This window comes from Neovison vison, chromosome 3 (genome assembly GCF_020171115.1).
Source record: "Neovison vison isolate M4711 chromosome 3, ASM_NN_V1, whole genome shotgun sequence".
NCBI classification, from domain to species: domain Eukaryota; kingdom Metazoa; phylum Chordata; class Mammalia; order Carnivora; family Mustelidae; genus Neogale; species Neogale vison.
The window spans coordinates 199397100-199422971 of NC_058093.1; the positions used below are offsets into that span (position 1 = coordinate 199397100).

Sequence of the window (25872 nt, forward strand, 5' to 3'; positions counted from 1 at the left end):
CAACAGCTCCTAATCCCTTCTGGGGCACTGTTTGATGAAAGCGAAGGGCTTGGATCCCTTCCTAAACTAACAAGCGTTGGTAGTGCTTTTAAAATCTCCCTGTGTCAGGGGACGAGATGCGAACATGAAAACATTCCGCAGATAAGCGTATGCTAAACTTGACAATAAATCATCACCTCGGGCCTCATTTGCTGGTGTCGTTTGGTTTAAGGGGCAAAGAAAGTTTCAGAAGCACTTGTTTGGGAGGGTGGGTTCAAACCTTGCTGAATACGATTTGGACAGAGATTTTTTTTTTTCCTGCTAGTGTGAAAGGACCGGAATTCTTTCCTTTCTGCACAGGCGCGGCCCAGTAAGCAGAACACGGGGATTGTGCCCTGCCCTAGTACCAGTGATTAAGCAGGAGATGAAGTTGAACAAGGAGGGCGGTCAGGGGGCCCTACTGGGCAGGAGGTGTCCTGAGCGCCTCAGCTGCCCGTGCCCAGCAGCCCCTCCTTGTAGTTCAAGTGGACTCAACCCAGGGAGGCCTGACCACCCTGTAGGTGATTGTTCGACCAATCATGGCCTCCTCCAGGGCCAGGACACTTGGATTCATTTTGTGCCCTCGGAGTCCTCCCCAGAACCCACCATACGTCATCACTGGCCCCTCACTGCGCCTGAGTTTGACTCCCAGACTTGTGTGAACTCTCTGTGCTGTTAAGACGGATTTGTCGGGCGCATGGGTGGCTCAGTGGGTTAAGCCTCTGCCTTCGGCTCAGGTCATAAGCTCAGGGTCCTGGAACTGAGTCCCGCATCAGGCTCTCTGCTTAGCAGGGAGCCTGCTTTCTCCTCTCTCTCTCTCTCTGTCTGCCTCTCTGCCTATTTGTGATTTCTCTCTGTCAAATAAAAAATAAAAATAAAAAAATCTTAAAAAAAAAAATAAAAGACGGATTTGTCCTCCCCACTCGCCGGCCCCAGGCTGCATCTCTGCGTGGGTCATTATCAGATAATCTCTGAGGTCTCTTTGAGCACCAGGACCTCAGAGGTCAGCAGTGGAGTCGTGTGTTAGATGGGAAAGGACAGAAGCTCAGCAGCCTCCGTTCTGCCCACCGGCCCCCCAAGGTGTGCACTGGCCGAGAGGCCTGGACAGCCCAGGAGGTACGGGCTGGCTCCGGACTGACTGCTTTGTAGAGGTGAGGAAAGGGTACCTCCCAGGTGTGGTCCAGCTCAGGAAGCCAGACCGGCCTGCGTGAGAAAGAATGGATGGAAAGAAACGTGACTGAGTGCAAAGTTGTGCTCAGACCTGGTTTAGGGAGAACTCGGGGAGTCTCCTGAGGGCGGGGGCCTTGGTAGGACCACAGGGCTGCTGAGAGCTTGTTGGCTGGAGGTTGTGGGGGGCAGGGCTCACAGATGGGTAGCCACTGGGTCTCTCTCATGGCCCCAGGCCATGATCCTTGCTGCAGAGAATCAAATAAGGCAACATGCTTGTCCTCAAAAGCCTTGCCTTCCAATCTAGGAGGGCAGAGAAGTAAGCATGGATAGGGCAGGTCTTAGCATGTGAAGATAAAAGAGATGGATACAAGGTTCCTGTAGCCAGAGTCCTTGGACGTTTTCTCCTAGAGTGCTCTAGGAGAATTAATACCCATTTCTGTGTAATACGTAAGCGGCTTGTACCACTGGCGGGAGATGCAGACATCGCCACCGATTTCAGTCCTGATGTTTGCGTTTGCCTTCATGACCATACTAGAGGCCCGGAGGTCTCAGAGCTGTATTGCAGGATTATTTAACTCTTGACGATTCAACTGTATGCATTCGGCCCCGAATATCGTGTACTCACATTGACATACACACCCGCACACACACGCGGTAGGGATGGTGCATCTGATCGTTGGCTGTTCGCCTGCCTGGTGAAGTGTGAGCTGGTACCTGTGGGCACAACATGCTGTAAGCGTCTGCCTGCCGTCATCAGAGACTTGTCCTTTAGGGGCAGGCGAAGGGGTCGTGTTGGCTTCGTGGACCTCTCCCCCTTCAGGAAGGCGCTGAAGAGCGGGCTGAGGCCCCACAGTGGCCCAGGGCCCGTGAACTGTCGGAGGGACTCAGCGCTGTCCTTACGGAAAGTGTAGGCAGGGACAGCAGCCGGAGGAGCGGACACCCCGGAGTCCCCTGCTTCCCTCGAGCGCTCCAAGCAGAGAGAGGACGGAATGGCCTGCAGACGCCACGCCCCCCGCTGCGGTGTGTAACATGTCAGCCGCGCCCATGACTCACGGAGATCCGTGGCTCCGTGTGTACTTCTGTATTAGAAATCACAAGCTCTGTGCTTTATGAACGAAAACGGAGCCCTTCTTGTGTAACGCCGGTGGGATGCGGTTTTACCTCCGTTCACTTCGGAGCCCAGCTGCCGTTTGCGTGGGCCATTGGGAAGAGGAGGATCGGTTTTAGACGCAAACGCTCGCTTTGTGCCCAGGGAGGCCAAATGGCATCGCGGAGGAGGGAGGTAAGACTCGGGTTATGCTTCCGAAGTCCCACGGTGTTAGGGTGTTAGGTTCAGTAATGCTCCAGGGACAGCGCCGATGACCAAGGTGGCGTGTTAATGCTTCCTAACCGAAGGGAGGGGGTACAGGAGGATATCAGAGAGCTGGATGCATCTGGTTCACGAAAGCCTGGCGTCCTCTGAGGGCCCGCTAACGTGACCGGTGCACGTTAGGTCCTGGAGATTCTCACTGTCTACAGTTTAACCTGAACATATGGCTCTTTGCCAGAGTAATGCACGAGTTTTTATTTTATTTTATTTATTTTTTAAAAGATTTTATTTATTTATTTGACAGAGAGAGATCACAGGTAGGCAGAGAGGCAGGAGAGAGAGGAGGAAGCAGGCTCCCTGCGGAGCAGAGAGCCCGATGCGGGACTCGATCCCAGGACCCTGAGATCATGACCTGAGCTGAAGGCAGCGGCTTAACCCACTGAGCCACCCAGGCACCCCTGCACGAGTTTTTAATAAAGCAGCTTCAATCGAATACAGACTGCTTCCTTTAGATGCAGGGGATTCCACTCGTGCCCAGAGTGGCCCCCAGGGGAAGCTGTCTCCAGCCCTTCCCCCATCTTCCATCCCAAGCGCTTGGTGGGACTCACAGAGCTCACCAGGGGTACAGACTTCCCTACATTTATAGACCCAAGGGCCTTCCCCCTACTCACAGTAGCCTCTACTTGGTCTTTGGCGAGCCTGTAACAGTTTTCACCCGGATTTCCTTTTACTGGCTTATGCGGCATCCTGCAGTGTCTGCCCAGGGATGCGTGTGCTCAGTCTCCCTTTCTCCCTGTGGGCATGTGTCTTTCTCCAGATTCCAGGGTGGTCTGGAGCCCCACAGCTCCTTTCTGCTGTGGGTTTAAGACACTTTAACTCCGTGAGTTTGACAAAGGGTGGGAGGAAGGTTCTTTACAACCTTCTACATCTCTGGATTGAAACTGGGACCTGGCTGACTTGATTCTGTCTCTGGTTTTTATTCAGCCAGGAATAACCCACGCCTCTTATTTTAAGAATACTTTATGTGAAAGCCAAGGACGAACTAAATAAAGAGAGGGGATCAGAGGTCGCAACAGGAGAGTACAACAGGAGACTATCGGGGCAGCAAAGAGCTTGGAACGCTGGCTCTCCCTCTCCACTACGAACCCGGTGACCTAACTGAGCCTTAGTTTCCTTATCTGTAAAATGGGATCAACTATAACTTTCCCACAGTGCTCAGGTGCAAGATTTTTCCAATTAAGGGCCACTTTTCCTGGGCTCTCACCGGCATTTTGTAAAAAGTGATGGCATGGGACGGCTCACATGGAATGCCACTGAGAGGAGTGAATGGAATGGGATGCAACAGAACAGGACAGAAAATTCAGAGCGACTTACACATAGTAGGGTAAGTAGCTTTTCAGGAACCTTTAGCGGCTGTCCGTACCTTCTGTCCGTACTTCTTGCGCATCGGCCATGACACAACGTGTAGTTTCTACGGTGAGATTCACAACACGTCATCACCGAGGGCATCAGTTAGTTACTCCTACGTGACAAACAGCCCCGTATCTCAAACGCAGGCCATCGCAAGTACTTTGTCATTGCTCATGGGTCTTCAGGTCTGCTGGGGTTCAGCTCATCAAGGTTGCAAGCACCAGGAGGGCAAAGGATAAGGGTACGGTACTGGGGACCGTTGTAAAATCTGCCACCTGCGGCAACTGAGAATCTCAGACACTATAGTGTTTCATACGTCGTAAAATGCAGTATTGCTGGGTTTCATCTTTAGAGAAGTACCCCTGCCTCCCCTGCTTTTCCTGTCTTCCTCCCTCCTACCTCCCACCATGGAGCTAGGGGGACGAGAGAGGTCATACATGTGTAAGAGAAGTCGTCACGGACCCCCACCTTCGGACCTGAGAAACTACTCCTTCTTTCCGAAAAAGGCTTTGCTCTGTGTTGCCATCGGTTGGCCAACTGTTAACTTGCACTTCTGTCTGTGATTTTGTCTTCTTTCTTATTCCGGTGACCAGATTGAAAAGCCTCCCTGAAGAGGTCCGTTTTTTTCTTGCTACATGACAGGTACTGGTCAAGGGTGCCGGAGTATTACGATGCGGATTTCTATCAGCGACTTAGGTTTGATGCTCACTCGGGAAATGGTGATTCCGTTCGCTCGTTCTCAGCCATAAGCTCCGGGTGGTCAGGCAACGGATTTCTTCTCTGACCTCAGTATCCACGCTGCTAGTGGGTATTTGGTGGGTTTGGTGCGGGGCTGAGGGGCTGTGGGGTTCGACCTGCGAAGGTTGGGAAAATGAGCCCTTTGAGCTGGATGGACGGTTGGGACTCACGGACACTCGCCGCCTGACTGTAGCCCGGTCTGCAGCCAATTCGCCAGCAGATCTGGTGAAGCTCGGAGTGGCAGCTGCGTTGATTCACTCTTACCACTGCTGTTAGGGAAATCATGATTACTGGGCTAGTGATGAGCCCTCACTGTGTGCCAGGCTAAGTGAATTCTGTGGTTTGTTGTATTTCACACTTCGAACAGGTGCTCTCATCCACTGTACCCCCCGCTTATGGCAGACCTCCTTAAAGAAGGTCTCCTTAAAAAAGACCTCCCAATCCCATTCTGCCTTGAGCCCACCCTCATGAGGTGTTTGCCTCTTGGGCTCCCTAGTGCCCCTGTGTCAGGGTCTCCAGGGCATCCTGCGTGGCCGATGCCGCAATCAGACTTCTGTCCACACCTCACCTGACTTCGCGGCAGCACCGATAACCAGTCACAAGCACCTTGCGACTTCTCCAAGCACCTCCGTCACTTACCTGCCGAGACGCCTTCTCTGCTGTGCCCTCCCTTCGTCACACACTGGCCCCGTGTGTTCAGTGTCCTGCACTCAGTCGTCCTAGCCATGACCTCTACGTGTTGGCGTGCTCGAGGCTTCCACGCAGGGGTGTTACTCAGGGTCCTGGCTCGGAGTACTGGGATTTCTGCAGCCCGAGCCCCTCTCATGAGCGCTACACTCCTGTCCCAGCTTCTCACTTTGCATCTTCATCTGCATGTCTAATGAGCATTTCAGACTGAATATTTTCAAACCCAAACTCCGGACCCATTCTCTTCCCCGGTCCGCCTCTCCTGTAGCCTTCCCTCCTCTCGGGGACGGCAATGCCCTTCATTGGGTAACATCCAACCCCTTGGCTACCCTTGTGCCCACGTGCCCTCTCTTTTTTGGTTGCTGAATATGGCAAGAAAGTCCCTGCCTCGGGGCCTTTGCTCCTCCCATTTCCTCCACTTTCAGAGATGTGCACGTCCTTGTGACTCACTCCTCACCTCATCAGGCCTCTGCTCAGATGCTGCCTGTCTGGGGTGGGGGGCTCCCTGCGCATTCTTAGAGCACCCCTCTGTTACCACTGCCTGTGCTCACACGGCTCCGGCTTCCTTTCCAACCCACCTAGCGACTTGATGTGCCCTCTGTCTGCTTGCTGTTCAACTTGTCTGCCTCTCCCTCCCCAGCACCCAGGACAGCTCCCGGGTCTCAGGTGACATGAACCAGACACTTGTTAAATGAGTAGATGACCTATTCTTGTTTTGCAGATGAGGGATCTCAGACAGAGGAAAGTTATGTTACATCAGAAGACGCCTCGGCCCTGATCTTGTCTCTGCATTCTCTGAATGATGGAGTCATGACTGTCCGAGCTGGAAGGCCTAGTGCCCCTGGGCTCGCAGGGGCAGAGTCTGGCCCCAGATGATGGGGAGTGATGTTCAGAAGTCATGAGGGAAGCCTTCGATCGAGGGCCCTCGTCTCTGGACCCCAGGCTGGGACCCGGCGTGTTACTCTCATTCCCTGTCCATGGCCTTAAGGACTAAGGATCAGGCCGGTCTGAACTAATCTGTACCTGATACTTGGTGATGCAGAGCGCATCCCGGGTGCCTGACGCAGGGGCAGGGGCAGCAGTGGACCAAAAAGAGGCACAGGGGGTCTTCTGGGACGATGGGAATGTCCCGTGTCTGAGTGTGGTCATGGTTTCACGGGTGTGTGAACCACAGACTCCACCAAGCGAGCCTTTAGACAGACCCAGTACATGACGGAGTCTCCATAAGCTGGGCACAAAATCCTGGCGTGTGTACTTAGGTCTTGCTTTTCCCAGTCACGTCCTTCGGGGGCAGGACCATGACTTCTCCTTGTGCAGGCTGCACTGAGGTCCTTATGCTCTGTGCTGAGAAGCCCCCTTGCTTCAGAGGGGCCAAGTGCGAACCCCTGCCCTGCCCTTCTCCAGTTCTGATCCCTGGGCAAGCAGCCTCTCCTGGGCCTCAGTTTCCACATCCATGCCATGGGGACAGAACCCCTAATGTGGAGCATTGGGAGGATTTAATGGGTAAGCGTCTGTATCTAGTTTTAAAAGCAACGCATAGTAGGTGCGTAGAAAGCAGTTCCCGATGGCTGTTATTTTGTGTTTCTTAGAAGTGTCCAAACTCAAGGCAAAATAGATATTTTGTGAGCACCTACTGCTCCCTCAGACAGGGCATTTTTGCTCATCATGGTGATAAATATAACTTGTTTGATTCAGATCGACTGTTGAATATCAAAGGTTTTTTAAGGTTTTTTTGCTGATTGTAATATGGGACTTTAGCCTTGTGTGTGTGGGTGGGTGTGGGTGTGGGTGCGTGTGTGTTTGTGTGTGTATGAACCGTGGGAAACGTACTATCTGACCATGTAGCTTTTTCCCTTTCTAGTGCTTTCTTGGGGTGGGGGAGGGATCTCGAGAAGAGCCTTATGTGCAGTCCACTGTCTCAGGACAGACAGACAGACAGATCACGGGAGTGGCAAACTCAGAGGGCAGCTGAAACACAGATTCAATTCTTGCCTCTTTTTGAAATAGAAAATGAGGTAAAGGATACACCTTACAGGACCCCCAAGGAAACCCGTTTTCACTTTCCTGTATTGCTCTGAGGTAATGTAGCTGCGAAAGTATAATTTGACAGTGAAACAGTGACCTCCAAAGGCGGCCTTCCCAAGGTGACACAAGCCCTCTTGCACACGCTCATACACCGACAGGGCGGGGGTCGTCTGCTTCCAACGTCCACGTTCCCGTCCTCGGCTCTTCTATGAGGTTTCACAGTATTGGGTGTTCGATGCTCCGCGGGGGCTCAGAGAGCCCTGAATGTATCCGTTAGAAGAGAGGCGGGAGGCTCTGATCTCGACCTTGCTGTCGTGTCTTCTGTCCCCGACACACACACACACACACACACACACGCGTGTGACATAATACAGACATCTCAGTTCCTAGCCCAAAGGCCACGTTCATGCTGGGAATCCAACGGGTCAGCTCTCTGACCTGCAGCTTCCTGAGCTTTGCCCTTTGTTTCTGCTCCTGGTCTGTCTCTGTCTTCTGAATGTGACTGACCTGATGACTTTGTCTAAGGCTCCTCCCCCTCTTCTTGCCCAGGCGGGCTTCCCGTGGGGGCACCCGGGGGAAACCACTGAGACCCCTTCCCTCCCAGCGTCTCTCTGTTGAACACCTCAGTGTGCCATGCACTGTGCTAGATGTGGAGACCCAGCAGTTCAGGGGACGGGTCCATGTTCTCAAGCAGATCACCTCCACATGGGGAACCAAGACAAGAACAAGATAACCAGCAGGAGCATTCAGATGGTGCCAAGTACTGAAAGGGAAGTTGTACAGCGCTGGGTCGGTCGGGCGATCCGGTGTAACCCGTAGGAGGTGAGCCACGGGATATGCGCCATAGGACTGTTGTACGTGACATGCTGTAGGCAATGGGACATAGTGTGACTACAGTCTACGCAGGCGCACACACGGTAAATCAGAGGCAAACAGTGTCCCAAAGATGCAGAGTGACCAGGTGAGGGAGTGCCAAGTTAAAATGAGAAATGACTCAAGGGACACCTTTGGCGGAGTGACATTCCAGCTGTCCTATAAGATCTATGCTGCTCTTCGGGGCAAGTCACAAAAAGCCATGGACCAAACGGCTTTAACAATGAGAGAAAGTGAATCACCTGGATCCGAAGGCCTGCGGCTGGCTGGTGACAGGTGGGTGGGTCCGGTGGTTCATCCCGGCCGGGGGGAAGGGGTTCCTTCTCTTCTTCCATACTCGCAGCGTCCGCCTGGTCCTCAGCCAGCTCCCTCACGGCTCTGAGATCACTGCTGCAGGCCTGTTGTCATCTGCAGGGTGACAGCGTCCGGTAGAAGGAGGGCAGCTTCCTGAACATCTCAGAGCAAGGAGACCCTTTCCAGGGTCACGTGAGCTTCTCACACCTCATTGGCCAGAACTGTGTCACACAGTCTTCCCTAAGCCAATCACTGGCAAGGAGAGTGGGGTAGCCTGGCGGGCTTGGCGGGGCCCATGATGGATGGTGGGGGGGCTGTGTTTTTGAGTAAAATTGTAGTCCTGTTGGGAATGAGGAAGGTGTGCGCCTGCTGGGGTCGGAGTGCAGGTGTGTGCTTGGACGGCCAGTAGACACCGGTTCATGATTCTGCAGACCTGGACAATAAGCGGATCTTGGCACAGGTGGGTCCTGGAAGGGCCTCGGGAGGGGCACGAGCCCCGGGGAGGTCCAGGGCGAGAAGAAGGAGCCCTGGCAGGGAGCCTGTGCTGGGGACGGGGTGTTGGGCAAGGCCGGGCTGGAGGAGGAGGAGGTCCAGGTCATCAGTCCTGTACACCATCACTGGGAGTCTGGGTTTTACCCGGTGAGGACAGGAAGTTGCTGGAGAGGCCTGACAGGAGCAGGAGGAGGAGGGAGGATGAAGCCAGGGGCCGGCAGTCCTGGGGGCCAAGGGCTCACATCGTTGCCCACACCCTCAAAGCCTGGGTCAAGAGGCACTCTCTCCTCTACCCCGGATTCGAAGCAGGGGCAGTGAGGATCGTGACCCCCACCTCGCAGAGATTTTGTGGGGACCGAGCGTGGGAGGAGAGGGCTGCAGGCCCTGAGGTCCATCCAAATGGGAGGTGCCTACTGTCTTCGTCCTCATTATTTGCATCATTATCTGTGTTCCCTAAAGTCACTGCAGACACTGAACTAGCTAATACTGAACCTTCGGGAGGAAACACACACGCACACGTAGCCCATAAGCTGAAATCCCCAAATCAACTCATTCTGGAGAGTCTCTCTATTTTACAAAGAGGGAATGAGGTTGGAAGTGTGAAGCGGCTCGCCTAGGGCTGCCCCATGACCCCTGTGCTGGGGTCGGGATTTGAACCCGATCCCGCTGGCCCTTGCCCAGGAGCTCCGCACACTCCCTGCCCCGCTCTGTCTGGTGTCCGTCCTCCGGTCGTCCTCTCCGCGGGAGGGCTGGCACAGGAGGGCGGAGCCTCAGCTCGTCTGGCTGCAAGCATGTGGGGCGGGAGGCGGGGACTCAAAGTTCACTGCTCTGCATCCGCTGAGACGGTGCTGGGAGCAATACTGGCGAGTAGATACACTTGGGAACATGGAGTCCACAAACAGGAAACATTTATTCCCTGGTGGTTCTGGATGTGAGGAAGTGTGAGACCAGAGTGTGGGGGTTTGGGGCGAGCCTCCCTCCCCCACCCCGGGTTTACAGACCACATTTTCTGGTCCTATTCTCACGAAGGGGAGCGGAGGGAGGAAGTAGGCTCCCGGGTCTCTTCCTCTCGGGGCGCTGACCCCACCACGCGGGCTCCACACTTTGATGCTACTGCCCTTCAAAGGCCCCATCTTCAGACATCCTATTGTGGATGAGGGTTTCAACATGTAAATTTCGGGGGGACACAAATGCACAGTCCATAAAGCTGATATAAGTTGTATGCAGTGTGGTGCAACTCGGGGCTTAGCCTACAACGGGACTCCCCTCATCTGAGCTGTTTTAATCCGATTCATTAAGGATGGCAACACATACTGTCTTCCAAGGACACACATGTCCCCAGAGAAAGCAATCGAATGAATTCCTAAGGCCTCTGACTTTGTTACCTTCTTAATTTAAGTTTTTCCACTCCGGCCACCCCTCATCCCCTGAAAGATGAGGCGGTCTTTGGACTGCACAGGCTCCGAAATTTCCTATGCACAGAAAGGGCCCTGCGGTTTCCAAAACAGGTGTGTTACTGCTGGTGGGACATGTTTCGAGTGCTTCGAAATGGGAGTGTGGGTGGGTGGGTAGCGACCGACAAGGAGAAACCAGGATTTTCCGCAAATGCGGGAGAGCCGAGGTCTGGACTGCAGGAGGTGGGATCGGGAACGTTCTAGGGCCGGTGCCGGCCGGCTGATCCCGGGAGAAGGCAGCAACTGCCATCGGTGAGAGGACCCATTCTCCTGAGGGGGGTCGCCCGTGGCCGTCAGGGGTCTGGGTGTCTGTGTCCCACTGAGTGCTCCTGCTGGGCTCCCAGCCCTTTCCGAGTACCCGAAGGAAGGGCATCGGGGCCCGCCGCTGCGTCAGCAACACAGGGATCTACAATAAGGACATGCTCCTCTGTTCTGTTTCTGCTCCAATCCAAGATTTTGTTCGGATTGCTCTCTTCCCAAGCCTGGGCACAAGACAGCTGATTTGCTCGGTTCCTCGTGTTTCTTCTCCCTGTCCCTGGAGGGCTCAGTCTTCCTTGCAGGATGGGAGGGGGCCCACGCGTGGAGCTAGCCTGCACTGTTGCCCTCCAGCTCCCTGAGCCCGGGGTCACCCAGTCACTGTCACTGGGATTTCAGCCCACGTTCCCATTAGTGACCTTGGTCAGTTCTAAAGGGGCCTGAGGACATGGGGACATGGCAGGTGGACATGGCCAGGAGCCGGGAGGCACGGGGGAGGGCTCAGCAGCCGGCTGCTCAAGCCCCTCCTGGTTCTCGATTTCCCTCTAAGTGAGCTGGGTGCATCTCTTCCTTCTCCTTCTGGGGGCACATTCATGCTCGAGGACTCTTCTTCACTCGGTGAGTGCCGGGACGGGTGGGGATGATAATTTATCTCAAACAATAAGGAGGTTGGCTTTTGGAGTTTGGAAGTTGATGTTTCTGACCTTGCTCTGGACCTGAGCATCTGGAGCTCGCAGGGGAGGTCTGGGCTGTGGATACTAACCCCGGTGAGGAAGAGAGGGTCAAGAGTACATCCTCGTTTGTGGCTTGCACCCCAAAAAACAGTGGGTGACCTCAGCCAGTTTGGTCACATTGTGGGCCCCTTGCAGTCGTGACTCGGTGACAAACTGTTGATTGGTGCATCCCCTGCACCCGAAGTGACCCTCGCCCCCTCCACCCTCCCCACCTCTGTACCTAAATGATACTTTCCTGATGGCCCTGGAGAGACGTCACCCACATCTTTCTGGTTTATCCAGAAGAGGTGACATGAGATGGAGGCTGGAATTGTGTGACAAGGAGCCAGCGGACACGGGCGTTGATGGGGCAGCCCCCGAGACAGAGCCAAACCCGGTGACAGCAGCTTCCCTCAGTGATCCAGTGCAATGGGGCAGCAGTGCTCATACCCACACTTCCTGAGTAGTTTCTGACAAAGACGTGAATCTAGTGCAAAGCTTCCTTGGTTTTTCAGAAAAGATCCTCCTTATGGCTTGAATAACGTGGGGTTTTTTGTTTTTTGTTTTTAGCAACATATGGCTACCTTCTAGGCATCCTCAAATATGGTGTGGGAGGAAAATATGTTGCACCTGGGGTTTGATTAGTGGTGGTTTGAGTACATAAAAAAGGTGAAGTAAAGAAAAAAACACACAAAAGAGGCAGCAAAGGTTATAGAACTCCATTAAATTATGTTTATGGTTTTGCTTGTCAGTATTTCGTAATACAGAATGGCTTTCCTGCAGTCTATTTATCAGTATTTGTCACTAATTAGTGCCTACAAATTACCTTCTGTTCGAGTCATGTTCTTCTGGTTGTCTTGGTGTCTAATAAATCAGAGTTCACGAACTTTCGCTGCCCCCGCCCCCCGTGTCCCGCATTTTCCTGCTGATGCATCTGGAGACTCTGCTTCTCCCAAAGGTCTCCAACCACTGCGACTCCATTTTTGTGAACGGGAAGGAAATGAAGAGCAAAGTGGACACGACCGTGAACTTCACGCACCAGCACTTTACCTCCCAGCTCGAGGTCACCGTCTGGGCGCCCAGACTCCCCCTGCAGATTGAGATCTCAGACACGGAGCTGAGCCAGATCAAGGGCTGGAGGATCCCCGTGGCCTCCAACAGGAGGTGAGGAGCTTGGGGGTGGGGGGTGGTCTCAGGCCCCTGGGACCCGGAGCACAGGGGGAGGCAGATGGCCCTTAGGGGCCCAGGACCCGGGGAGGCAGCATCTGCCACGGGCACAGTGGTGTGGGTCTGGGGTTCCGAAGGATCTGACTTGGGGACTCACTAGGCTTCTGATGAGGAAATCATCGCGGAGCTGTGAGTCGTGTCCTCCTCAGGGAGTAGCTGCTGGAATTCAGGGTCATGTTGCACCGCTAAGAAGCACCTAGTGTGGGGTATAGTTATTTTTTTTAGCTTCTATTTCCCCGTTGTTCCTCCCTGTTATTCATTCTCAGGTCCCTGCTTGTAGGTGTCAGCCTAAATCCATGGAGCGTGGCGTGGTGGTGAAGTTGCGGGGTCTAGAATGAAACCACTGAGTTTTTACTCCGGCTTCCCCACATAGAGCTGTGTGACCCTGGGCCCGCTGATGAACCTCTCTGTTGCTCATCTAGCAATGGAGATGATGCTCTTACTGAAGGGCGTTGTCCTGAGTCTGAAGTGACACACTGTGGACCAGACAGAATTCTAAAGACGACACCCAGCAGGGTTCCCATCTCCTGGTTATTCACTCACACCCTGGTCTGGTGCTTCTGGGAGTGGATTTTACGGGGGTAATTAAAATTCTAAACGCACCAGCCTTAAGACGTGGAGATTATCCAGGTGGGTCTGACCCATCACTTGACCCCTTGAAAACAGAGTTTTTGTCTAGTTTGGGGCCGGTACTGCACAGCGTGTAACCTTTTAAAAAGGACGTGTTTTTATCCAGCATAAATCCCCAAATCCACCGCTGTTCTTAGCCGTATGGAGAATTCCCGTAACCGTAGCGCTGAGTGGTAATCCGTGGTTTTTCCTCTCTCTGCGTGATGAATCAGCTGTCCGTGGGGGAGGGGGCACCCCTGCTGTGTCCAGCCGGGCCCGGTCACGGACAGAACTGCTGCGACACTCCTGGACAAGTTTCCGTGTGCACACGTGTCTTCTGGGGAAAGTGCCCCAGACCATCATTGTTGGGTCGTATGAATGGGACATAGTTAGTTTCAAAAGAAGCTCCCGAGCTGTTCTCCAGAGAGGCTGTCCCGTTTCACGCCCATAGCAGCGACGGATAAGTCACCAAGTGAAGCCACCGTTGCCGGCACTTTCTGAGCTTACGTCCTGTATGGCCCCTTTTACAAAGATGTGGAAAATGGGCAACAGACTGGTGGTCGTCGCCATGGGTTCGGGAAGGAGCCCTCGGCTCCCCCATGGGGACAGACGAGTCCTGTGTCTTGACTGTTGTGATGGTTGCACGAATCCTCAGGTGACCGAATTGCATAGAAACACACACGCACACACACATGCACGCGCACACAGGTGTCCCAGTTGAACTGCTGAAATCTGTTAAACTCAGGGTCTGTACCAGCGTCCGTTTCTGGATCCTGGCATTGGACGGCGATTATGAGAGACATTAACTCTAGGAGTGCTGCAGAGTATAGGGGGTCTCCCTGTATGTGCTTTTCTAACTTACTGTGAATTTCTAATTAATGCAAAATTTAAAGTTTTTTGTTTGTTTTTGTTTTTGTTTTTGTTTTTTTTTAAATAATAGAATGCTGTCCTAAAAGAACAGGACCATTTCATTAATATGGTATTTCTAGGACTTCATGTATTCACTCATCACATTTATGATACTGCCCCCCCATAATATAATCTTAATATTGCTCTCTTTTCACTGTTATTCCTTTATTTAAGGGACATTTGACCTTGCTGTCAAAACTGGTCCACTGGTAAAAGTTAACATGAAGAAAAGAAGTGTCACTGTTACATTCTGTGTAGACACTGCTGTTTGTCCATGTGAGATGGTTTCTTGTAGGTTGACTAGCATGTGTGGGATAAGCGTCAGAGGCCCCCCAGTCCCCGCCCCCATGCCAGAGACCTTCATCCCCTATGGTGTCATCAGGAGGACTGAAAGTAAACTGGGAATCACTTTTCCAAATGTCATTCCAAGGTTTTGATCCTATGTCCCTTTGCAACACAAAACCATCTCACCTGCCCGAAGAGATGATACTCGCCCCTGACTTTGGAAAACCCAGGATGCTTCTTTATAGGTTCTGGTGAAAAGTTTTCCTATTATTTTCCCAATGGAGCCTTGCAGGGAGGCGGAAGGATCTCTTTTAAAGAAAGGGGATTCAGAAGTCACATGGAAGTCTGTAAATTCACTGTTCCGTGGCTGTGTAGACCACGTACCAACCACTCCGGGCCTCGACGTCTTTGTGGGGAAATAGAAACAAGTCTGGGGGCCATTTTGAAGATGGGCAGAGTTTGCTCTGAAGAGGAAGAGGGAACAGAGGGGTACGGCGGCCTGGGCGTGGATCCCGCTTCTAGACCGCTAACTGGGCGTCCAGGCCAAACGGCCTCTCCGCTCCGTGCCTCAGTTTCCCCACTGTAAGATCAGGATAATGAAACACCCTCCCTCCCTGGGGTGGAGCTTAAAGGAGTCGCAGGGGTGTGTCGGTCCGTCTGTGTCAGCTCTCATGGTCACGTGAGCGCGTCCAGCCGGACCCAGCCCGTAGAAGGTGTGACTCCGTGCGTGTGAATCCCTCCCGCGGTTGCTTCTGACACCACCCTGTCCCCCGACGGTCGCCGACTGGTCGCCAAACAAGGTCCTCTCCCAAAGCACATGGGACAGGTTCATCTGGAGTGGAAGGTTCTGGAATAGAGGATTTCTCTGGTGGGCTTTGCACAGGATAGCGAGAGGAGCGTCTGGGGTCCACAGGAGGAGGGCAGAGGCCGGCGAGGACCTGCAGGCCAGGGTGCTCCTGATTCCCGTAGGACCCCATAGCTGCTCTGTGCCCAGCACTGCAGGGTTGGGGGTGGGAGGTGGGGAACCTCCCCCACCCAGGGCTCGGGGAAGCCACGCTGCCCGGAGCAGAGGACCTCAGCCAGCCCAGAGCCAGTGCCAAACTGTCACACCCCAGTGGGTCACGACCATCTTGCCGTCCCCCAGGGGCCGCTTCTCCTGCTCACACCTTGACCCAGGTGACCGTCCCGCACACCTGGAGGGAGCAGAGGGGCGGGGGTGTCCGGGGTCATTCCCCGGTGGGGGAGGTGCACCGGCCTGTGTGGGGCTGGAGGCGTAGAAACTGGTCCCAGCAGCTCTTCCCACCTGGGACCTCATGGCCTCCGCAGTGGGGACAGTTTCAAACCGCAGACTTCCAGAACACCGGATGGGAGGCTGCTGCTGCCTGCATGGGGCGGCGTGTCCTGCAGCGCTGGGCCCTGAAGGCAGGGGTGGCGCTGCCTCCTGTTCTTCGAGCAGGTGGGGACAGTGGGGAGAAAAACCACGTCGCGGATTCTGTAGGGTCCCGTGCAATCTGGAAGACCAGTGTGCCAAGCCCCTCAGCACCACCGCGTTCAACCCGGTTTGTTTGTGCCCCAGGCCCACCCGAGAGAGCGAGGACGAGGAGGATGACGAGAAGAGGGGCAAGGGGTGCTCCCTGCAGTACCAGCACGCCACGGTGCGCGTCCTCACCCAGTTCGTGGCCGAGGCGCCCGACCTGGGCCAGCTCAGCTACATGCTGGGCCCCGACTGGCAGCTGGACATCACCGATCTCGTGGCCGAGTTCATGAAGGTGGAGGAACCCAGGATCGCGCAGCTCCAGGGCGGCAGGACCCTGGTGGGCCGGGAGCCGGGCATAACCACCGTGCAGGTACGCGGTGACGCCCCGCCCCGCCCCGGCCGCCCCGACGAGTGGGTGGGTGTGTGGACGTGAGCGCGGGCGTGTGCATGCCAGAGACTAGAAGGCAGCGCAGAGAATTCATCAGTATCAATAATCTAATGTAAATCAATGTTTGCATAGGGGGGAGGGTTGGGGAAAAATAGGACCTAACTTCTTCCATCAGTGAAAGCGAAATTAAATGCTCGGCAGAACCGACCTCTCCCCCCATAATAACCGACTCCTCACATATCACTGATAGAAGTTGGTCCAGCCTGAGGGGGCTGGTTTTATTTTCCCAATCCTGAGGGTTAACCGCTTACCTATATATTACACTTCGGACAGCAGACAGAAAATTTTTTTAAATAGCCTATATTTGTACTAAAAATAACCTTTAAATCCACAGATACATGCTCTGTATTTTATTAGAATAATGGTAAAACGATTTCTCTGGTCAGTTGTAATGGAATAATTATGGAGAAAGCAGCATGTTTTTTAGTAAAAAATTTAAGGCGTTGCCACTGATGGTTAACAAAGCCCTATTTTAGGTGGTGCCAAAGCTGATGTTGATGGGCTGGCCTAAACATGCCCTATTTTGCATGACTTCTTTATTCCGTGGAGCACATTATCACAAACTGAGCAGCGGAAGGCAGAATCGATTTATTGACTCGGATTAGGTCAGGCGTCGACGTGAGCGGGCCTGGCTTCCGCACTGGGGACATCACAAGACTGAGACAAAGGTGGCGGCCAGGCAGGGCTCACGTGGGGGGCCTCAGGGAGAGATTCCCTCCCCAGCCCGTTCAGGCTGCTAGCCACATGTACCTCCTCACGGGCCTGGGACTGGGGGGGTCTTCCTCATGGATTGTCCGCTAGGTTCAGTCACTGCTCCGAGAGGACACCTGTGTCACTTCTCACGTAACAGCTGGGTCAAGTCCCTCTCCCATGTGGAATCTCTGTGACTTTCCCTTCCGCTACCAGCCGGGGAAGGCTCTGCTTGTATGGGCTTCACGGGACGCCAATGGATCCCCTCAGGGAATCCAGGATAAGCTCTGTGATAAGGCAGACCTGCTGTGTGAACGTAACATCATCACAAGAGCGATTTCTCATCATCATGTTCCCAGGCTTGAGAGATAAGTGAGGACATCTTGGGGGGTGGGTAGTTCTAGAAACCCTGACGACTAGATGTTCCTCTCCGTTACTCCCCCTAGTCGCAAACTAGATGTTAAATTAGAAGCAGTGGCTTCTTAGGACCTTAAAAACCCCTCTCCCACTTTCCTTACGTGGTCTCCAGCAGTGACACAGCGGCTCACACCGCGATCACTGTTGTCCGTGGGGAACGGCTCGCTGCCCCCTGGAAGGATGGCCGCAGGAGAGGCTGGCAGAGCCCTGTGCCCTGTAGGCGCTTTCCCACAATTTTGCCATTTCCACCTCTAACTGTTAGTGTCTGGGAAACGTCGTCACTGTCTGAGTGCCTGGGAGACCAAGGCGGGCAGTCTAGGTACTGCCTCGCAGTTAAATTGCGGTCTTCTTGGGAAATACAGTCGTATTCTCGTGGCCTGAACCAGGGGAAAGGCAACGGACCAGTACTTGTCATACTCCTCCCGTTGGCAGGTGCGTCAGTGACCTGCAGCACACTGTGGTCCCCACAGGCGCGCTCCTCCAGCAGAGAGCTGAGGGAACGCGCTTGTGGAAACGTCCGGCGGTCCTGACCCTTGTGTGCGGCAGACCCTGGAGCTTTCTCGCTTCCTTCGAAGGTGCTCTCGCCGCTGTCTGACTCCATCCTGGCCGAGAAGACGGTGATCGTGCTGGATGACCGCGTCACCATCGCAGACCTGGGCGTGCAGCTGGTGGCCGGCTTGTCCCTTGCCCTGCAGCCTCACAGAGCGGACAAGAGAGCCATTGTCTCAGCGGTGTCGGCCCAGGACGTTCTCCGGGCCCCGCAGCAGGTGGGATTCCAGAATCCTTGAGTCCGGGTCATTTGAGATCACCTCCCTCTCATGTCTGCGGAGGAGATCAGTAGAGCACTCGTAGCTAGGACGGGAGGCCCTTGAAGATTCTTTCTGTCTCTGGTCGGGGTCACCCTGTCTCTTTTTGAGAAAAATACCAGGGACTTAGATACATGTGGCTCGTTTTTGCTTTTATCCACCGACCACAGGTCCATATCCCGTTTGCTTTACCGCAGCCTTATCTGTGCTCGGCACACCCTGCTAGACCATGACCAAAGGATCCCATATTGTCATTCTGTCGAAGCAGGTGGTTTTTGATACCTGGAAATTCCATTTCAGCTGCTCAAACAAGCATGGCTAATGGGCAGCCAATCACTACTGTTTACAATCATTGCCATCTCTAAAGCTCTCCTCTGTCTTTGACCTCGTGATGAGGTTCATCAAGGCACCTGAGCATGGTGCCTTTCTGGTGAGCTCTTCTCCTAAGGCATCGTGTCCCAGGCCCCTCTGCCGGTGCGTGTTTCATTTCCTCGGCACTGGCTTCCTAATAAAGGCTATTCAAAATGATATTATCTGGGGCAGTAGCCCTGATGAACCTGATCTTGATTCAGATCCGTGGCCTGATCTTTCAAAGTGTTTTTTAGAAAGGTCAGAGTCAACTTCTGTTGTCTGGCATGCAATAAATTAATATGCACTTTAATGCATTCCTTAAAGTGTATCATCATTTGCTTCTCACGTCAGTGGGGCAATCGTGCATTCTGGATGCCAGTTCAAGACATGCCAAGAACCAGTCAAGATCATAAGACATAGACGTTTACTTTCCTCAGTCTCTATATTTAAATAATTTTCTATAGGAAATTGTGTGTTTGCAATTTGAAGGAAACTGATCATAACATAATTCTTTGGTTTCATTTTTCTTAGGAAGCAATAGTCAGTTCTTGGATTTTGTTCAGTGATGGTTCGGTGACACCCTTAGACATTTATGACCCCAAGGATTTTTCAGTTACTGTGTCATCATTGGATGAAATGGTGGTGTCTGTCCAGGCAAACCTTCAGTCCAGATGGCCGGTGGTGGTCGCACAGGGTGAAGGGCAAGGGCCCTTGATTAAACTAGAAATGATGATTAGTGAGCCCTGTCAGAAGACCAAGAGGAAGAGCGTTCTTGCCGTGGGTAAAGGAAATGTCAAGGTCAGATTTCAACCAAATATTGATGAGCACCAAGGAGGCACCAACGACATTGAGGGCATCAGTCGGGAATACAAAGACCACCTCAGCAATTCCATAGAGCGTGAAGGGAACCAGGAGAGAGCAGGTCAGGAGTGGTTCCAACATGGCGCCTCTGTTGGCCACGAGGAACGTAGCGACAAAAGCACAACCCCATGGTCTCCCCAGGAAGGAAAGGATAAGAAGTCACTCAAGAGTGGCGGCGCAGACGCCTTCACAAGCTTCCCCACTCAAGGGAAATTACCGGAACCCAATAACCCCAGTGACCTGACAGTGACCTCCAGGGGGTTGACTGACTTGGAGATCGGCATGTACGCTCTGCTCTGTGTCTTCTGCCTGGCCATTTTGGTCTTCTTGATCAACTGTGTGGCATTTGCTTGGAAATACAGACACAAAAGATTCGCCGTGAGCGAGCAAGGCAACATCCCCCATTCCCATGACTGGGTCTGGCTTGGGAACGAGGTGGAACTTCTGGAGAACCCCGTGGACATCACCCTCCCATCAGAGGAGTGCACGACCATGATAGACAGGGGGCTGCAGTTCGAGGAGAGGAACTTCCTTCTCAATGGCGGTTCCCAGAAGACCTTCCACAGCCAACTGCTCAGGCCCTCTGACTATGTCTATGAGAAGGACCTGAAAAGTGAGCCTCTGAATCCATCGGGCCCAAAGCGGAAGCGAGTCAAGTTTACGTCCTATACCACCATCCTCCCGGAGGACGGCGGCCCGTACACCAACTCCATCCTGTTTGACAGTGAGGACAACATCAAGTGGGTGTGCCAGGACACAGGGCTGGGGGGCCCCCGGGACCTCAGAGACTACATGGAAAGGCTGCAGGACCCCATGTGAGCTCCTTTCTTACGTTTGTATTCACCTCTATGCCTTCTGTTTTTGGAACGGTGGAGCAGCGAGTTTGTTCAGCAATAGGGGGTGATTTAACAAAGCTTCGTTTGGGGCAGTCTGGGGGGAGGGGATCCCTTTCTGAGCAGGTGTCAGAGGCCCGGAGAGTAACAGCAGCCGGGCTGTAAGCCGGGAAATGTCTCGAAAGCAGCCACCTGTAGCTCCTGGAGAAATTCTGAGACGACAGTCCCATCTGCGACCTGCTCCTAGCTCAGTTCAAACACACTAAACCTGGCCCCACAGACATTGTTAGTCATCTCGCGACAAACGGCCGCGTGGGATTCGAAAAGGCTCGGGTGTTGATTTTTCTACTCCTAGAACTTTTAAAGCACAGTGGACACTCCTTGCCCTTGGCCTGAGATTGGACGTTCGTGAAAGATGCTGAATGTAGCCGCCCTTATTTGTTACAAGGCTGCTCATTATTTTTATACACATTTGCACCTGCACCTGGTTCCTTTGGCCTCTGGAATTCTTTTTGAAACATGAAGAAAAGCAATCATGGTCTCCTCTCTCGGAGACGTTTGATTTTCCCATGAGTTTTAGTCGCCGACGTTCGCCGCATCTGGGTTGAACGTCAGGTGCTCTCCGTTGCCCACTTCCCTTACCGAAGGGGCGATGTCTGAGAAGCTTATCCTCACACTGTTCTCCCTTCTCTTTGTTGTGGAACGTCCTCGTATATCAGACTGGGACACGGGATTTTACATAAAATATTAATATAGTGCGAGGGAGGGCCATCTTTACAGTTTTCTATACGACGCTTACAAACTTTGACTTGTCAACCACATTTGTTTTTATCTTCTGCTTGTGGGACATTCGTGGGGGACTCCTGGAGTGTATTTCTGAGGGCAGAAAGACCCTGAGAGTCGTATTTATACTGGTGCTTTCCGGTCAACACAATTTGTTATCCAAGCTGAAATCAAAATTTTAAATTACTATGACACAGAAAGGAAATGGTGTAGGAATCAATGTTCAGGTTACACTTCTGTTTTACCAGAGCAAAAAGAAAAAAAAAGAAAAAAAACGAAAGTAAGTAGAATGATGTTTCAACTTAGCAATATGTAAGAATCCATCCATATAATGACCCCCCCCAAAAAAAAATAATCAGTCATGGCTCCCGCAGGGCTCAAGCCTACGCAGGGTAGGCACTGATGGAGAAAGGAATGGGCTGGCTTCCAAGTTTCATAAAGTAAATGACTGTAGGAGAGTTTCAGAAGCAGGTAGGCAGAAACACCCTAGCTGCTGGAAAGTCAGAGTGACAACAGGAAAAAAAAAAAAAAAGTGTGACCCCCCTGCATAATTCACAAATTAAAAAAATGTCTTTCAAAAAAGAGCAGGAAGGGTTCCAAGCCGAGCAAAAATTTCAGATTAGCAGAGCAGAGCAACATTGTATGCCGGGACATAGCTGGGAAGACGGGCGCGGGGGGCTGGCCCACCTCTTCCGCGCTTTCCGGGGCCATCTGCGTGGCTGGTGCCTGGACCTGTAAAGCCAGAGTCGCGAAGACCCGCCGGAGGGGCAAGGAAGCGGCTGGTTGACTCCATGCGGCGGCGGAGGAGCGAGCCGTGGGAACAAGAGGCTCTGGGGTGTCGTGGAGCTCTCGGTGCACCCAGGAGCACGCCGACCCTGCCTCCTCGCGCACCATGCGGCGGCCACAGCTTCCTGCCTGTGTCCCTTGCCCACGGGACAGGGCGGAAATCAGCAGCGCTGTGGGCCTGATCTCTAGAGGCCCGCGTCCAGCCGATCTTGTGTTTCCGATGGGGGCTAAGGGCTGAAGCTGGTGAAGTTCCCAGAATCTTCTGATCTGATGGATGCAAGAAGCCAAGAGACCCAGGCGTTGGCTTCCGAGCGAGTTTACAGAGAAAAGGCTGACGGGAATAGGAACTACGCCTGAGAGGAGGCTGCCGCCGCTCACCGAGGACTAGGTGCGGAGGGAGCTCGGGGCCCCCCCGGGAGGACGCCAGGGAGTTCTCACGCTAAGGCCGCGTAGCTCTCCAGACTAGGCCTGCTCACTGTGCCGCGTTCTCCACGTTGTCTCCCTGTGGATCATCAGCATTCCGAAATAACGGGAGCTCTGTGTCTGAAGCGGAGGCAGCTCAGCGGATAGAGGGGGTGAGTCTCACACGCGCACACGCGTGTGTGCCCCCACGCATGTTCGGCAGGCTGCCCCCGCTGCTGCAGTGAGGCCCCGGGTGGCCGAGGGCGGGTGATCTGGGAAAGGACAAGGGAGCGTTACTGAGAAGCTTGCGCATCAGAGCCTTTCCTGGGGTCGGAGCGCTTGCTGCAGACAGAGCGCAGACCTGGCGGCCTCAGAAGCGGGAACGTGCCAGCGCGTTCTCGGCGCCGGGAAACTGACCGCTGCCCTGAAGATGCCTCCCAAGGGTGAGCAGGAGTCCCCCCCCCCCGGCGTGATCCGGGCTCTGTACCCTCTGCCGGCTGCCGTTCACTCTCACTTCACCTTGAGAGTCATGTGGAAGGTCCTGGGCGGGGGCAGGGGTCCCTTTTACCCACGGCACACACTCACTTGGATGCACACGCGTGTGCACATGTGTGAACAGAGAATACAGTATTTAGTAGAATGGCACTGTGGGCTTCTCCCTGACTTGCTGTGGCCACTATCCCAGCTCCCCAGGATTTCGGTGAGGTTCTTTCTGTCCTAAATGTTTCCTGCTTACCCGCTCACCAAGTCAAGGAAGATTGCTTATTTTCCAACCAGATCACTTAAAATGAATAGGAACTATGCCCTTCAATATCTAAACCAGAACGGGGAAAAGATGTCACTTAGGAAACCTTGAAATCCGTTCCCTGGGGGCCTGCACGTGCCTGGAGTTTCCAGGTTTCTCAGAGGGGGAATAGCCCATTGATCAGTGTGATTAGTCACCTTAGAACAACAGGGATCAATTTCCCTTCCTCTCCCCTTGCCCCCCAGGCCAGTGCCAGCCAGCCTCCTCGGGGGCCGCAGGCTAGAAGCTGGGCGGGTCCCATGGATGGGACTCAGACGCCCTCGGGGACCAGGCCACCTAGAAGTGGGGGGTGTGAGGCCAGTGTTCCCAGCTGCCAGATGTACCCCCTCCCGGGCCACACCCTGGGATCCAGGAGCAGCTGCCACACCACGGAAGTGAAGCTTAAATGCACCGTGTTACCTCGGCGGGGAAGCAAGAAGAGCCTGCCAGTGTCCCAGAGGAGCGCCCCCGGCAAGCTTCTGGCTGACGGTGTGCACCGACAGAGGACGGACTGACCCCCCAGCTCTTCTGTGTTGCGCCCTGCCCAGGGTCAGCTCCCAGACTTCAACTCCAGGCAGAGGGTGTGCGTGTGTACACGTTAGCGCAGGGAGAACATAGATTACTTCTTGTCCCATTTGCCCCATCCGTAGATGAGCACTTTGTACATTGTTCATTTCTAAGTTTTAGGAAGTCGGCCTCTGTGTATTTTGACCCTTTGCACCCTTTCTTCAGCAATTTGGAAAGGCATCCTCCTAAGAGGGGTGCTGGGCCTGGTCGAGGCTCTGTGTCAGAGAACCAACCAACCCACCGTCAACGACCACACAGAACAGGTTGCACCTGCTTCCTACGCGTCTCTGGGACCATTGCCTTTTCTCTAATCATCTCAAAAACGGCTTCAACTCTCCATCCTCGTCTCTGTAAGTGACACGATCGTTGACAGACCCGGCAACCCTCTCCTCCATCGAAATTCTAGACGTGTGATGTACCACGTATCCCCTGTGATGTGGAGGGACAGGCCGGGTGGTGGAGGTTACGGGAGGACACAGCTGGCAGATATTTTTGTATGTGAGATACACAATACGCCTCACCAAGAAGTGTGCTGGAATAGATACATTTTACAGCAGAAGCATGCAACACTGTAGCTTTTAAATGTACAGCCTTCCCACTCCGAAATATCTGAACCCATGGTAGGGGAAACACCGGGTAGGAACGCAGCCTGGACAGGGCTCGGCTCGTTGGCGGTATCACTGATGGAATCTGCCAGAATATTTTGATCTTACTCTTCATTACTTTCGGATTTTTTTTTCCTCTTTTTTTCCCCCCTGGAAATACTTAAGAAATAAAGTGACTACATTTCCCAGCATAAAGTATATTCTAACCACAGGGTAACTCATCATTTTTAACATGAAAATAAACATTTAAACCTTCTTCCGTGGTTTCTTTATTTTACACACACAGCCCCTTTTCAATTTTAGCCCCTGTATGATTTCGCTATATTGGTATCTATTTTTTTTTTCTTCTTAGTCAGAGATTTTTTAATACCTCTGATAGAGCAATAAATAGAAACCAAAAGACAATGTTTCTTGAAAGTTACCAACAACGTTCACCTTGGAAAGCTTCTTATTTGCTTTCCCAGCCGGGGGACACTTATCCCAGGATGTCTCAGAAGGAGGGCTCGTGGCACCCACGTCCCTGGCCAGGGTCACACCGTCTTGGACTCAGCGCTGACATGCAGGATGGTGGCCCCCGGCCTCTGTCTCCCTTCTGGTCTTTCTTTGTGAATGACTCATTCGTGTATGTATGTGGGACAGGGGCGTGGGTGCTGAGGTCCAGGACAGGCAGAGCTATGGAGACATAAGAAAAACCCAGGAGCTGCTCAGCCCACACAGTTCTTCCATTGGCGCATGTGTCCTTCTCGACACCGCCAGCATTACCTTTGGCGTCTTGGCAAATGCTGCCCCTTGCTCTCAGGATGAGGCACTTACTTGGTCTGTCACAATATGTTCCCCTTCTACACGGGCTCTGAAGACCTCATTTGGGGGAGTGGGTGGAAACCTGGGGGCTTGGCTTGTGAAATCAGATCCACAGAGTAACAGGCTACAGATGAACCCCCATGCTCTCCCGGGGGCAGAGGATTTCCCGCTGGCCACCTCTTCTTCCTCCTCCTCCTCGTCCTTGGAACACAGGAGGACAGAGCCATGGCCCCCGCAGGCTCTCCCCAGGCCCGAGGGTATACACACATAGTCCAAAAACTTGGTTTCTAAAAGAGAAGAGAAGACAAAGTTTGGAAAAAGAAGGTTTGTAAAAGAATGAATATTTGTTTTCTTCGATTTTTAAGTGTGTGCAAAATGCAAGCCCCCACATTTCCAATTTGGGGGCTATTACTTCTATGGTTTTACGCAGGTTAGATCGGTGATGGAGGGGTTTTTTGGTTTGTTTGTTTGTTTTTAGAAGTTTTAAAAAGATGAGAAAGTGCAGAAGCGATGCACTCGGGGTCTTCTAGGAATCGAGGTGAGCAGGACACTGTCATTTCTTAGATGGAAAATATCAGTCCAAGTCCAATAGGGACTCACTGCCCTGGCCCAAGAATGTAGTCATGTCATCAAAACTGGACAATCTTCATGTTCCATGAGATGCCTTTATGATTTCTTTGGCTTTAATTATTGTCCTCGATCAGTTCAAGACGAAACTTTTTAATTTGATCTTGAGGATTGAAATCTGGTTAGAGACTACAGAATCCAAGAGGACAGGTGGCCTTTTTAATGG

The 25872-nt window shown here is 53.1% G+C and overlaps 1 protein-coding gene across 1 annotated transcript in view; it reads left to right on the forward strand.

Annotated features, from left to right (window-relative positions):
* TMEM132B (transmembrane protein 132B) overlaps positions 1 to 24534 on the forward strand; it is a 94934-nt gene extending 70400 nt beyond the window's left edge. Inside the window, exons 4-7 of the mRNA XM_044243538.1 lie at positions 12397 to 12602; positions 16045 to 16315; positions 18076 to 18267; positions 19189 to 24534. Coding sequence (XP_044099473.1) covers positions 12397 to 12602; positions 16045 to 16315; positions 18076 to 18267; positions 19189 to 20337 — 1818 coding nt within the window. The 3' untranslated portion in view covers positions 20338 to 24534. The remainder of the gene's footprint in view (positions 1 to 12396; positions 12603 to 16044; positions 16316 to 18075; positions 18268 to 19188) is intronic.
* The last annotated feature ends 1338 nt before the right edge of the window (positions 24535 to 25872 follow it).